Source organism: Dipteris shenzhenensis, chromosome 6 (genome assembly GCF_047967505.1).
Source record: "Dipteris shenzhenensis isolate YYH24624 ecotype China chromosome 6, Dip_SZ_1.0, whole genome shotgun sequence".
NCBI classification, from domain to species: domain Eukaryota; kingdom Viridiplantae; phylum Streptophyta; class Polypodiopsida; order Gleicheniales; family Dipteridaceae; genus Dipteris; species Dipteris shenzhenensis.
In genome coordinates, this window is record NC_141601.1 from 5,889,640 (window position 1) to 5,904,712 (window position 15,073).

General features: G+C 41.6%; 1 protein-coding gene across 12 annotated transcripts in view; it reads left to right on the forward strand.

Moving 5' to 3' along the window:
• Positions 1–2,372: 2,372 nt before the first annotated feature.
• The window catches only part of LOC147900692 (serine/arginine-rich splicing factor SR30-like), a 66,376-nt gene continuing 53,675 nt past the window's right edge, over positions 2,373–15,073 (forward strand). For 3 of the 12 annotated variants that reach the window (XM_087375458.1, XM_087375459.1, XM_087375457.1), the window contains exons 1-4: positions 4,456–5,821; positions 5,937–6,061; positions 6,280–6,345; positions 6,453–6,527. In XM_087375458.1, coding sequence (XP_087231584.1) covers positions 5,722–5,821; positions 5,937–6,061; positions 6,280–6,345; positions 6,453–6,527 — 366 coding nt within the window. In that variant the 5' untranslated portion in view covers positions 4,456–5,721. The other 9 variants (XM_087375466.1, XM_087375463.1, XM_087375469.1 and 6 more) reach the window with 9 other exon arrangements.

Below are 15,073 nucleotides of genomic sequence, written 5' to 3' on the forward strand. Positions count from 1 at the left end.
GTGCACTCAAATCAAACAACAAAGAAAACAATCCCCATCTTGACTCTTCTTTCACAAACATCACACACATAACTATCTCCAACAGCACACCTAGCTGTTGATTCATGTGTCAAATTGGCGCAAAGAATTTCCTTATTATCATAGCTGCCATCGGTCGTTGACAATTGTTGTTGACCAAAAAGCCGTCAGCAATTGCGTCGGCCTGGGGACAAGGAAGACTTGTTTGCCATGTATGAGATTCTAAGCAACGGTTTTGAAAACCTGACGTTCTTTTGTAGTATGGTGCCCAGTCATCTTGAGCAAAAAGACGAGAAATCTATCGATGCTATTTTGGACTTCACGTCTAGTTTAAAAGCTATTCGTCCACGTCTTTCTTTTGTTTCTAAACACAAAATGACCATCCAAGACAAAGACATGATAAGAACCGTCGATTGGAAAGACAGACAAGATGAGCTTATGAAACAACTAGATCCGAGAACGGTTCGATTGCAAATAGAGAAAGTCTTTCAAGCTATGAATCATAAAAAAGATCCAATTTCGTCCACAAGATATCACCAAGCATCCCTATGAAGTTCAGCATATGATTGTGATCTCGCAAGAAAACAAGAACCTTCCAGGTTGTACTTCTCAGAATTACTATTGTGCCACATGTAAAAGAAAATCTTATGGACCTTCAAGATTCACTGCTCGGCATGCTTACTCTCAATGTTGCTTGATATTCAAATCTAGTCGTAATAAAAGTTCTAATAGGTCGAGTCCCGAAAGGGAAGTTGAAGAGTAGGCTTGTCATCCTCACGTCACATGGTTTTATCTTGCATGTTACTTACTGTGATGGCTACATTGTGACACTGGCTCAACAGGAGCTCAGAAAAGGAAAACTTCCTCCTAAGATGTCTACCGTAATAAAGAGGTCCAAAAGTGTTAGTTAAAGGGGGCATCCTTGCTTCACCCTTATATCACTGCTTATGATAGCTTTTCCCTTTGAACATGATCCATCTACTAGGAGTTGTGGTAACTCTGCTAAAATTGTCTCATTGAGTCGATATGTTGCTTCTCTGAGTTCTAGAGGGACTTGAACTTTTTTCAACCTTTCTTAGAACCGCTTACATGGAACTATGTCGAAGGCTTTCTTGAATTCTACAAAGCAACAATAGACAACCTCTTTCTTATGCTAGCCTCCTTTTGTTGATGCAGCTCTTTTAGCAACCACATGATCAATCATTAAGTGTTTGGGGTGAAACTCTTCTTGGGATGGTGCTCTGACTCCCTGTTCCTCCGGTCATTTGCTGATTTTTAACTTAAGGATAGTGCCATGTAGCTTTGCCATTAGACTCCTCACTGTGATTGTCCAATAGTTCTTTGCCAACTTACTATCTCCCCAATTATGGATTGGTACAATCCTACTAAGCTGCCATTTTGGAGGAAACCCTTCTTGTAGATGAGCCTGGTAAGCATATTCTTTGTCTCCCATGGTAGCATTTCTACTACTAGCCCATGTGTGTTTGGAGGTTTCCCATTAGCTAGCTTTTTCAGCCCTTTACCCACATCCTCCTCAATTATAATTGCATTTGATGCTTTGATTGTGTAATTGTGTTTGACTTTCTCCTCTCCATCTCTTTTGTAAAGGCTTTCATCGAGTCTTCCCATTGTGCTTTCCTCTCTTGAGGTTTGTTGCCATGCAATTTATGAAAGAACTTTTTGGGATTTTGTTTCAACTCCTCAAAGCTCTTAAGCGTCTTGCTCTTGAGAAATATCCTTTTCTTATTCCTCACCATTTGTTTACATGTTTGTGCTTTGTCTTCTTTCTTTGCTGTGTCTGCGCTATTTGCGTCCTTACAATCTTAGTCATACCAATGATTACATGACATTCCCACACTCCTCCCCTTGCTTTTAGTGAAGAATTTTTGGGTTGCTAATAGCAACAGATCTATCATGTATTTGCTCATTTTGTGACATGTAGAAGGCATTTGTCCATGTTTTAGCGAGTGAGGATGGTTCCAGTCCTTGGTTTGCTCCAAGGCTTAGGTCAAAGAAGTCTGCGCTCAATGTGTGCGCGTGTGAAGAAGACTTTTTAAAGTAAGTCTCAAATTATGTTGTGAAGTAGAGAGAGATTAAGCTGGACCGATGGGCAATGGGTCCACAACTTTGGCACTCACACACACCCCAACCACAAGCTAGGACTTCATACCCAATCCACCAAGACTTGAACCCATGACCTGAGGGTTGGCAACCCAACACTCATACCACTACGCCAAAGCCTTGGAGGGCCCCTCAATAGGACCACGGGTGTGAGAGTGTTCAAAAAAAAAGAAGAAAAGAAAAGACTAAAGATTTTCCAAAAATAGAAACTGAATAGATTAGGGTTAATCGTGTTTCGTTTGCTTGTGCGTTCGTGTGGTTTTCGGTCGTCCAGGTATGTCTCTTTGTCTTCTTCTTCATCTTCTTCCGGAAGAGCAAGGTAGGGAAGCAAGGAAAGCAAATGAATCAAGTACACGATTTGGAAATTCTTGTGCTCATTCGACCTTGCAATGGAGACGTTTTTCTATAGGAGTTTTTTTGCTGTGTTACACTACAGCCCTTGTACACGTGCAGCAGTGTCTATGCTGTTTGGCTCTGCATTGGTCTTCATCGAAGTTAGAACCTGGCGTGGGAATGCTTCTGAGTCATTTCCTCTTATCCTGCAGATCGATTGCAGGACATGAATCTTGGCGAATCGCTAAATTCCCTCAGCCAGCCGCTGTCAATTCTATATTCGTCTAAAACAGGCCTAATACTGTACCGGTCAGTCGACAGGAAACTTGCCTAGGTCCCCAATCTCTCACAGCTTCTTAGTGCAAAGGGAATTGTAGACCTCATGTCTAAGTTAAAATTCAAATCTTAGAGGCACTTTTTCGGCTAGCTCTTCCTGGAATGCCTGTTACAAGATCATAATCAATTTCTATCTTTGAATATCTTTCTGGTTAGAACTTAGTCCTTTACCTTGGGTTCTTTTTTGTTTTTTACTGCATTCACTTCACCCGGCCCTTGTCCACACTTTTAATTTTCTGCTCCAATGTAGATTGTCCCTTTGATAGCTGAGCTATCTGCTGCATTGAGGTAGTTCGTTGTCGCATCAATCCTATCCTTAGATTTTGTAGCCTTGTTGAGGGTTCAGAATGGGGCAATTTAGAAGAGAATCTGCTTTTGTGTTTAGGGGAGGGGCTCCTAGATCTTTCTTTTGGCAACACATCAGAGGGATCCACGTAAAAGGACCAATTCCTTAAAACGGCTCCATATCGTATAGCGACCCTTATTTGACTTTGCCCCTTGTTTTGGGAGGTTGTAAACAATTCACAGCTTTGTGTATTCTTGCAATTTCCAGGACCTAACCTTGATCTCTCCAATAGCATCTGGCAACTGGGTCAAAAAATGATCCAAACTTTTGGAAACTTGGTACAGGACTATTCAAACTCCAATGATGAGGTTCACCGCATGAAATCATCAATTTGCCGATATGTTCGGGAGGGTTTGTAGAAGGGAGACCATTTTCAATGTATACTTACTAAAGAAAGTATAGTAATAAGATATCAAGTAGTGTGGAGGATTTGCTACGTGAGATACACTTACAGACGTTGGAAAAATACTCATGGCACATGGATACCTATGGATTGTGATGTAGTGGACACCACAGAGGTAGAGGTACATATCCCCAATGGGGATATCCAATATCTTGAGGTCATAGATAGTTGGAGCTTGAAGCACGTTCGAGAATACATAGCTGTCATCTTTGATGATAGTGCTTTTTTCCTTACACTAAATGGGAAGATAGTGAGAAGGTGACTCGAAGGAACATCAATGCTTGATCAGCTTCATGTGTAAACGATAGTGAAATCTTGATTGACAAGTTTCTTGCGAATGATGTGTACTTGCAGCAACAGGTGTCGTGTTCAGAAGCATCTACAATTCCGTTTGGATTCCTTCCTAGTTCCTGTACTTAGCAGTAAAATAGAATTCTTTTGAAGAAGCTTGACCATCTCGTCTTGCTTTTGATTAGCTTTGGGTAGAGTTTCATAGTTTGTAAATTGATCGTTGGGTAATATATTATTCAAGGTTCTCTTATCAATAATTTCGTGACGTTTTGAGGACGAGTGTACTTGCATTACAATTCTCCAAGAGAGATCTAATGGGCGTATAACGGAGCCGATATTTTGCATCTTATTTCTATATGGGAAAGATTTGCATTGTGACAAGTTTGTTTATGATATCATCACAATATCATTGTTAAAGGAAGTCATTTGCATTGCTTAGGTGGGATGAGTGGTTAATCGTCTCTCCTTACAGCTTCATGCAAAACACTGCTACCATCAACCAGTTTCAAGTCTTTAAGGGAAGGAGGTACAAGGAGCCTCATGAAACCATTCGTGTCATTTGCATCGCCTAGCTGATTAATTCTCTCTCCTTGCAACTGTATGCAACATGCTCTTACCTTCATGAGTTTCCCATTTTTTCTTAACCTTGTTAGGCATTGGGTCTTTATTTCTGAGAGTTCTAATTTTGCGATCACCTTGAAAAAGGCTTGAACTTCACTAATTCCTTGTGACCAGGGCTACGAAATTCAAGAAATCATCCCCTTACTGCATTTACCTGCAACTCCTCTGGGTGTAATTGCATTATTCTTTCCCAATGGTGAATTTCTCCTTTCTTGTAGTCTGATAATGGGGTTTGAGTTTTAAGGTTCCTTAATTAGTGCTGATTCAGCTCCTCATTTCTGCAAATTCCTCAGTGGATTGCTTCCTTGTTGGATCCAGTCTTAATCTCGGTTTATTGGATCTGTGTTTTGAGTCTTTCACACAAATTTATTTATTTATGCAAATAGTGGTCTCCTCATGCTAGTTTGCTCTGAATTCATGCTGCTTTGGAAACAGCCCCTTGTGAAGCGGACCCTTAATGACCTCTGGTTATTATAATTTTCCCTATTGTTGGAGGACCAATTAGCACAACAGAGTGAAAATTGTATGTCTAGTTTGATATTGAATTGTCAGAGCTTGCATATCTATTACCTGCAATATTGCTGCCAAAAGTCATAAGATAATTTTGCGGTAGCAGTCCTTCGTTTGTCGATAATGTTCTGCAGTAGCAAGTTCCCCTATATAGCAGTTTTATACTCGTCTAAGCCAAAAGTGCTGGAGGGCGTTCCTACTGTACTCGTAAGTTTAATACTTGTCTGAAATCAAAAGTGCTGGATTGCTTCCCTACTGTACTCGTACTCCTCTGAAGTCAAAAGTGCTGGATTGCTTCCCTACTGTACTCTTAAGTTTAATACTTGTCTGAGGTCAAAAGTGCGGGAGTGCTTCCCTACTTTACCCTTTATACAAGTTCTGTATGAAGAATGGTACTGAAGTCAAAAGTGCTGGATTGCTTCCCTACTGTACTCTTAAGTTTAATACTTGTCTGAAGTCAAAAGTGCGGGAGTGCTTCCCTACTTTACCCTTTATACGAGTTCTGTATGAAGAATGGTATCAAGGAGTGTGTCATTTTTCACGGGCAAGAAGGTTATGCTTTTCTTGCAAGGTATTGTAGCACTTGGTGGTTGCATGGTGGGAGTTAAGTTAGGTTTGGAGAAAAGTAGAATCATTCCCTTCTGCACATTTGCTGGGTAGTTTGTGCTTTCTATTGTTGTTTGGGGAAGTTTGAAGACGAGGAAGTTTCGAGCATATCTGGGAAGAGTGATTGTACTTGGACATGGGATACGCCCTGATCATTCTGTGCATCATAGTTGAGGAGCTCTTGGAGCAAGGGAGGGAGCGATGGAGCTTCAGTTGGATCAATGTTACCCTCCTTGGTTTGATTCATAGTTCCCAGTGTCTATGATAGAAGCTGCCTACTGATTTTTTGATGATTTCAAAGCGATAATGATGAACTTTTGTTTTGTATCACATTGTATGCTTTGAGTGAAGGTTATTGCTTAGAAGGAAAGGAAAACACTGCAATCATCATGAGTCGCCGTGCAAGCTGTACCATTTATGTTGGCAATCTACCTGGAGATGTACACGAGAGGGAAATCAAAGATTTATTTTATAAGGTTTGGAGCACCATTTGTTGGCACTCCTTTTCTGAGAACAATAGTTTTTTGCATCCCTTTCTCAAGGGAGGGTATGGTGATGTAAAGCTGTGCAGACAATTGGATAATATTAACATGATTTTTGAACTGCAAGTATTAATTGTGCTTGTGAGAACTTTGCTTGTGAAATTTTCAGATCTGTGATGTCCCTGAATGATTTTGCTATTTTCATGTTACAGTATGGGCCTATTGTGGATATTGATTTGAAGCTCCCTCCTCGTCCCCCTGGCTACTGTTTTGTTGAGGCAAGTGTTTGCAAATTACCAAATTGATGGTCATTCAGGTGTGATCTTTGCTGTTTCCGCATAGAAAGCTAGGGGAATTAGTAGAGCTTTTCATTTTTTAATTGCAGTTTGAAGATCCCCGAGATGCTGATGATGCCATTAGAGGACGAGATGGGTACAATTTTGATGGCCATCATCTTCGGGTAGGTTTTGGACATTGCTTTCTAGCTTAATTTTAGTATTCTAATACTTGTGTTTTGTGTTTCTTTTGTCTACAAAGTAAGGCATATAATATTGTCTGGGTTCCTATCCATGCTGTCTGTGGGTAATTAGCTTTGATTGACATCTTGGTGTACTAAAACATATATATATATGTGTGTATGTACATATACATATACATATACATATACATACATACATACATACATACATACATACATACGTACATACATACATACATATGTATGTATGTATGTATGTACACACACACACACATATATATGTATATATAAATATATAAATATAAATAAATAAATATAAATAAATAAATGTATATCTGGATTTTGTTTTATTTTATCTCGATTGCACTTGGCTGGGATTGGCTTCTCCTCAAGTTGATGCCACAAGTGGTTGATCTGTGACATTGATAACTTTCTCGAAAGAGAACTAGGAACCTCAGGGTAGGTAAAACTAGAACAAGGGAGGGAGAATCAAGGTGGAAGCAGGGAAGTGCATCAAATAGAGATTTGAAGCAGGAGAACATCAGTTTTTGGTTTCCGACTACAAAGGTGCTAAAATGCAACTTGGTGGTGTGGGAGCAGAGAGATGAATAATGACGGCTTCTGGTTTGAGCCCTTTTATCTCCTGCACACCTCAGCTTTAGCACATAAAACAGTAAAACCAATCAACTCGTTTCAACATCTCTGCCCCATGATGAACTAAAACTATACCAAGGGCCTAGTTTTTTGAGGAGAGATTGTCAGGCTTGTATCTCAATCTAGGAATATTAGATCGAGCCTAAAGTACAAGTCGAAATTCTGTGATACGTGCTAATGCTCTTAGTGAATGGTGGGTGCAGTGGTATTTTCAAAGGTTGTAAAAGTCCGGGTGGCTTCACCCGCTCTGCCTTACTTACCTGACACAAAAAACAACGTGTCACATATTCATGAATATGTTTTTTCATTTTTCGGCCAAAAGAAATCTCACTTCATGAGATCATATGTTTTCTCGGCTCCTGGATGTCCCGCACATGGGCTATCATGGCATTGTTAAATGACTCTCTGCGTGAGATCATTCTGATCAGGTACTACTATCTTGCCATTTCTTTCCAGCATACCATCTCTTATGGTATATCTTGCATAAGTTTGGTCTTTTCTGGATGCCAGGTCATCCTTTTTCCCGGGTTTGAATACATGAGCCTTAGGCCAAAGGCTCTGGACGAACTCGTCCACCATTTGAGTTTCCCTAATCTCGGTCATTAGAGCACTCTCTAATAATGTGAAACTCATATTAGGCAATGCGTGACAACGCATCAGCAACTTTATTATCCTTCCCTCTTCGGTACCGACAAATCCCAAGAATGATCGCAAAGTGGTCAAACTCTGAGGGATAGGCCAAGTGGGTATCGCAACCACTTTCTTTGGATCCATTTTTACCTCCTCATGAGTAATAATGAATCCTAAATATTCAAGTCTTACCATACATAGTATAGTTTTCTTTTTATTTACATAAAGACTGGCTTTCCTCAAAGTATTGAACACTATTCTTAAGTGTTCGTGATGCTCATCAATACTTTTGTTGAACACAAGAATATCATCAATAAAATATTCTACAAACTTTTCAATATACGGACGTAGTAAATCGTTTTTAAGCATGACGAATGTAGTTGGAGCATTGGTAAGTCCAAACGGGCATTATAAAAAACTCATAATGTCCAAACTTGCTTCTAAAAGCGGTTTTATGCACATCCTCGGCTCTAATACGGATCTGATGGTAGCCACATTTAAGATCTATCTTACTGAAAATTACGGTCCCATGTAACACATCCAGCAAATCATCGATTCGAGCCATTGGATACCTGTGCTTAATAGTGATATTATTCAGTGCTCTGTAATCTATACAGAGTCGAAAAGTATCATCTTTCTTTTTTTAAAATATCACTGGCGAAGCAAAAGGTGAGAAACTGGGTTGAATCTGCCCCAGCTTGAGGTATTCTTTCAGTTGTCTTCGTACCTCCGCTTCTTTGGTAAAACTTAACCTATAGGGAGGTCTATTTACAGGTTCTGCCCTCGGGATTAGTTGAATCTTATGCTGAACATTTCGCTCGGGAGGTAACCCATAAGGTAACTCATTCCTAAAATAATCAGAGAGCTCCTCTACTATTTGATCAGCCAGCTTGACCATCTCTCCATTTTGGGTAACATCAGTGCTAGCTGAAGGACATCAATCGGCTCTACCGATGCTGTACAAAGAAACAAAAACTCTTCTTGAGCTTTTCGAACTTCCATTACAGAAACCAACGGTCCTTGAGGTATATCTTTGTCACCTCGTAAGACATACATCACATCATTCATCTTGAATTGATAAATGTGCTTTTTTCAATCTATGGTTGGATTCTTTCTAGAATGCCAAGCCTTACCCTAGGGCTATGTTTGCGTGAGCAAGCTTTGTTATTTCAAAATCAAGCTTCTCAGCATAGTCCTGAATTCAAAGTTCCAACTGGGTAACCCTTTGGTCCCATACTTCAGTTGAACTTCCGTCTGTCATTCTGACTATATATGCATAGTCAGATGGACTAGTCTTTAATTTCAGCCTTTTTACAAGCTTGGAGTTAATTACATTGTGCGTTGACGCTGAGTCAAACAACACAATGACATCATGATTAGCTACTTGCCCCTTCATCTTAATTAACTCCGTATCGTTAAAGGTTGTATACTCCCTTGCTGCGGGCTTTGACAGGACATTATCAGGTGCACTAGTTACTAACTTAGCAACAGACACACATAACAAAATAGGTACTGACCTTTGAGAAGATCCTGCTAGTTGAGACTTCCCTCCATTTCCACGTCACATTCTGAGATCACCAGCCATCCGACGATCCTTGTTTCGTGGACAATCTTTCCACTGATGAGGCTGAAGGTATCCAAAACACAAGCCTTCTCTCCTCGCTTTTTCTCTTTGCTCTGGGTTCAAAGAAGACTTCGACCAAAGCCGGGGTTGCCATTGGTGTTACTTTTCTTTTCATTCCAATGGTGGTACTTGGTTTAGGAGTCTCAACTGGCTTCGTCTGCTTGGCTTGACCACTAGGCTATGAGGCACTCCCTTTGCTAATCCACTTCTTCTTAAACCCAGTTTTCTTCGGGTACTCATATCGAGTCCCAACCTGCACAAACCCACTTGGTTTGTTCTCTTTGGCATCTTCATAGTTCAGGGCTATGGCAATTGCTTCATCTAGCGTGTTCGCATACTTGGCTTGAACTTCCATCTTGATCCGATCATTCAGTCCAAAGATAAAATCTTTTATCTGGATTGACTGAGGTAGGGGTTCATAAACTTTCATTACACTTTCTCTGAACTTATCAGTGTATTCGGCCACTGATAAATTTCTCTGACGAAGGTTTGGATACTGATCCCAAGCTCGGGATGCTTCGTCAGGAGGTAAGAAGTATTTTTTAAATTCTTTTTTAAACCCCTCCCAAGTAGTGGATGCCACTCCATCCTTTTGTTGTTTTATCCACCACCTATCCGCTGCCTCATTAAACATATGGGTGGCCTCGTGGATTTTCTTAATATCATTCCTGATTTCACAAATGGCGAAAGCTTCGTCCCATTTGTGTAACTAGGTCTCTATGATATCGGAACTATGATAGTGTATGGCCTGCTGAGCGCGACATCTGCGGGGTCGGCCGGACTCCCGACTCTACGGGATCCACCCTAGAAGCTTCTTCTTCTACTTCCATTTAGGTCGATGGGGGGGTGTTTAAAAAAAAAAAAAAAACACACCTGAATTGTATCTACAATCGAAAGTCCAACTCCCAAAATTACAGCTAACCAGGCATATATTAAACTGCAAACCAAAACTGCTTTTCCCTATACTAGGAAAACTCTTGCAATCTCAGAGACCTCAAATCCTTTCCAAATCCGTAAATCCAAAAGCATAATCTTGCTCCCAATCGAGCTCACACACCTTGAAACTTTAGAAATTTAACCACAAAATAAAACAAAGGGAAAAAGGAAATTGAAAGTCCCTTGGTATCTCCACGTGATCAACACATGCCAGACTGGTCTCATGTGTCACCACAATGTAAATATCCTAAGTCAAAGTACAGTTGACCATTTATTTGATCATAATTAAAGAGTTTTATATGTGTTAATTATGGTCAAAGAGTTTTTTTAATGATCAAAGAATTGACTACGGTCAAAGATACTAGACTCGGGTCAAGTAAAACTGACCTCAGTCAAGGAGACTTGGTTTATTACCAAGAGGGTTAACTACGGTTAACCAGAGAACTACACAGCTGTCTACAGTCAGAGAGTGTTGACTTTGGTCAACGAGACTTGGCATGTGCCAAGAGGGTTAACCACGGTTAACCAAGATGTGCCAACTTCGGTTGGAGAGACTTGACTATAATTAAGGCGCCTCGACCCTTGGTCAAAGCCTCTTAATTATAATCAAGAGCGTTGACTCCGGTCAACCAGAGAATAAATATATATTTTTATATTTGTTATGTGTGCACATGTATTCAGTGGGGATGCCCACCGTGACTAGAATTAGTCCACTGTGTTATTTGCATGCAAAGCGCTAACAATTAATGGGTGCCATGGTGGTGCGCTTTAATTAATTGTTGCAAGTACCAGGAAGAGTTATTTTCCTAAGCGCTACGGGAGTCTAATCAGAGTCTAGGAGGCGGTTCGCGTGACCAAGTGCTTCGAAGACTCCAGAGTTGCCCTTAGTGGCATGTAATTGGGAAAGTAGTGTAGAAATTGACAAGTGGCTTGTTGCCAAGAAGGGGAGCCTTAGAGCTCACGTAATGATTCATTCTACGTTGGATTTTATGGATATGTACAGCTTCCACGCTGAACTCTTGTAACAGATTCTCTCTTCAAGAAATAAAATACCTTCGGGGGGGTTCAGCCCGACATGTTGTCCTGGGCCCTAGCTGTGTGTAGAGAGAGAGAGCTCTCTTATGAGTGTTTTTGCAGTAAATTATGAGCGTGAGGTTCCACGATAGAGCTAGCGATTGCATAAAGAAATGAGAGTGTCTTTGCTGTAATTTACAAGGGAGGGTTTCATTGGTATCAGAGCATGGCTTGCCTTCTTTTTGAAGGGGGTGACGATCTAAAGCTTAAAGGCTGTGACGACCCAGCAAGAGAGTAAAAGGATTCGACGTTAATTCATGAGATGGTAAATAGTATGCTTGGAGCTTCAAATGTGACGGGATAAGAACGCACAGTTCGAAGCCTGAGACATACGTCGTGCCCGAATATCCAGAGACCAGCAAGGAGTTTACTTCTGCCCGGTACTATCTTCTATGCACGGGGCCCTAAAGGGAATGTGCTCACAAGAATGCAACACTTTGGGAAAAATATCTCCGTCGAATGGCGAAGGGGTATCAGGGAGGTCACTAGATGGTATGCCCAAAGGAGTTCACGGAAATTTTCGATGTCCTTGTGAAGGCACAGAACAATGATCGGGCGCGGGCGTGGCACTCTGCACAGGCACGTTGACGCGATGGTGTGACGACAGACGTGACCCAAGAAATTTTTCTTTTTCGTTGTCGATTATCTGCGCTGCACATAGAAGGCTCCAGCGATGCGTGATGCCGACCAAGTCAGCCAACGTTGAGAACCTTAGGCTTACGTGGCATAGACGCTGATGTGGCCAGGTGCCATTTAGAAGTACACGTGGCACATGAGCAGCAGGCAGGTGACGTGGTGCTTACACGTGGCACACAGGTGACGTGGCAACCACATGTGCGGGCTGACATGGCAGCCAGCAGGTCCAGCTGATGTGGCAGTGACACGTGGCATGCTGACATGGCACAAGCATGTGCAGAGAGCAGACACATGGCAGCCAGCCTGGCAGGCCAGTGGTTAAGTTAACCCTGGTACAGTTAATCCTGGTTGGTTGACCCGTGGTTAAGTTAACTACAGATAGTTAACTCTGGTTAGTTGAACCAGTACCCAGTTAGTTTAACCTTGGTCCAGTTAATCTGGCCTAACCAGACCAGTCTGGTTGGTGTAACTAGACTGTGACCAGTCCAGTTAGTCTAGTTTCAGACTAACCAGACTAGAGCCAGTTAGTCTGGTTAGAGTAACCAGTCAGTTACTTCATCTGGTTACTGTTCCAAAAAAAAAAAAAGAGAGTCAGTTGTAGAGACTGTTTCTGCTTGCAATTTTCATTTATCTGAGAAAGTATCTACTGTCAGAAACAGCAGACATCAGAGGAAAAATCAGAGATTTGCCGAAAAAGAGAAAATGCATGCCTTTGTGCTCAGAAAAAGGGAATCAGATGCATTCTGAGTGCTTTCTGCAACAGCCAGAAAAGGCGCAATATAGTTGTTGATGCCTTGGCAACTTTGTGGGTATATGCCTTGAGTTGACAGCCCGGTACTGGCAGAGATTGTGAATGCAAGACACCCCTTGTTGAGGTAATTTTTCTCTTTGAAAAGCAAAGGCAGCGTGCATCAGTTGCATACACAGTGTGTGTGTGAGAAACTTGCAGATCTCAGACGAGTTGTAAGAAAATGGCTCAATCACCTATCCAGTGGGATTCACAAGATATGTACATCCAAGACAGAGAAGTGTGCAACAAACTCAGCAAGAATTTGAGCAGATGGTATGCACTCGTATACAAGAGATGGAAAATCTCAGAAAGGATCCAAGGGCTCAGCATTTGTTTCAAGCAGAAGCTATGCCTAATTCAGCATATGATGTGTCAATGCCAGAGGCACACTCTCGTGTACAGCCAGAGAAAGAGAGATCTCATAGGGGACGGTCTCATAGCAGGAAGAGATCGAGGCATCATCACCGATCTCCTAGTCCATCACCGTCTGCCTCGAGCTTGACTTCTGTATCTTCTTCTTTATCAGATAAACCATCAAGGAAAAGAAGGAAACACAAGAAGTCCAGGAAGAGTAAGTCTTCCAGAGAGACCAAGGAATTCAAAGAGGGAGGTAAATCTGTCAAGTTTATGACCTACAATGGACAGTATGGTCATACAGACAAAGCATTGCAGTTCATCAGGCAGTTTGATGCTGTATTTGGTACAGAAAAGTTTTCAGAATCCTCTCAGTTAAGAATGGTCAGTTTGCACTTGACATCGACAGCTAGTGCATGGTGGAGTGCACAGACCACAGATGGGTCAGCCCCAAAGAAGTGGAAGGACTTCAAGAAAGCCTTCTACCAGCAGTTTATGCCTAAACAGTTTAGAGATCATGTTCTTCAAGATTGGGACAGTTTGCATATGGATGCAGGAGATACAGTGGATGTGTACAACCAAAAGTTTTGGGATGCTTATTTGCAGGTTGCACCTTTTAAAAAGATCTCCAAAGGAACCCAAATGAGAAAGTACAGAGCAGGTCTCAGTCCAAGAATCCAGGCAGTAGTGAATGCTTTGGGAGCAAAGAACATTCAAGACCTTATGCATTCAGCTTCAGTAGCTAGTCTTGTGCCGTTACAAGATTCATCTACAGTACTATCCTTGCATGCAGGACGTGCTGAAAGAAAGAAAACTGATTTTTCAAAATCAGAAAAGAAAGAGTACTCCAAGGTTGAAAAGAAAGGGTTTCAGCCTCAGAAGCCGAGGGGTACTCAGTTTTCAAAGACTTATAAAGGCAAATCTCCATTCACCCCTGAACAGATAGCTGAATTCCGTAGAGATGGGAAATGCTTCAAGTGCGGCAAAGAGGGGCATGTGGCTGCCCAGTGCCCAGAAAAGCCTTCAACTTCGAAGGGAAAAGAGGCAGAGAAGCCACGGGGACCGCAAAAGCCTATGGCAGGAGGAATTCCTGACATACTGGGTCATGTTTCAAACCCAGAAGAACGAGAATTGCTGCTATCATGGGGCAAAGTCAGAGACCAGCAAGCGCTAATTTTATTTGATCCAGGGGCTACTGATAATTTCATATTAGAGGACCTAGCCCTGAGGCTGGGAATAAAGACGGAGGAGTTAGGCAGGGCTTTGAATGCCGATCAGATGTTCTGTGGGAATCTTGTGCCAGTCACTTCCTTGATAGGAAAGCTCCGTCTTCATGTACAGAGCTATGTGGATCAGGAAGACTTCTTCATTTCTCCACTGAAACATCATGACGTAGTCTTGGGAATGCCTTGGTTTCATCGCAAGGCAGTGAAGTTGACTCTTTCTGAAAGAGTGCTGGAGTTTGTGCATAGGGGGAAAAACCAGCGTTTAGTTGCCAGGAATAAAGGGGAGACTATCCCCATTGTATCTGATGTTACATGTGGTAAAGCAATAAAGTCTGCAATTTTCGTGTACATGGTTTTTGTAAAAGAAAAAGAGAATGATATGAAGGAATGGAGATAGATAGAGAGAGTGAGAGCAAGAGAGAGTGAGAGAGACGTAAGCTTGAAAGCTGTAGTTGCTCAATAGAGTGTGTAAAAGAGTACAACCCAAAGTAGTGTAGATAAGGTTTTGTCATAGTGACAAAACCTTAGTAGTCACTAACCATAGTTAGTGAACTAACTGCAGTTAGGGGGAAAAACCTCTAAAAGAGGGAAAAGTGCCCCTAAC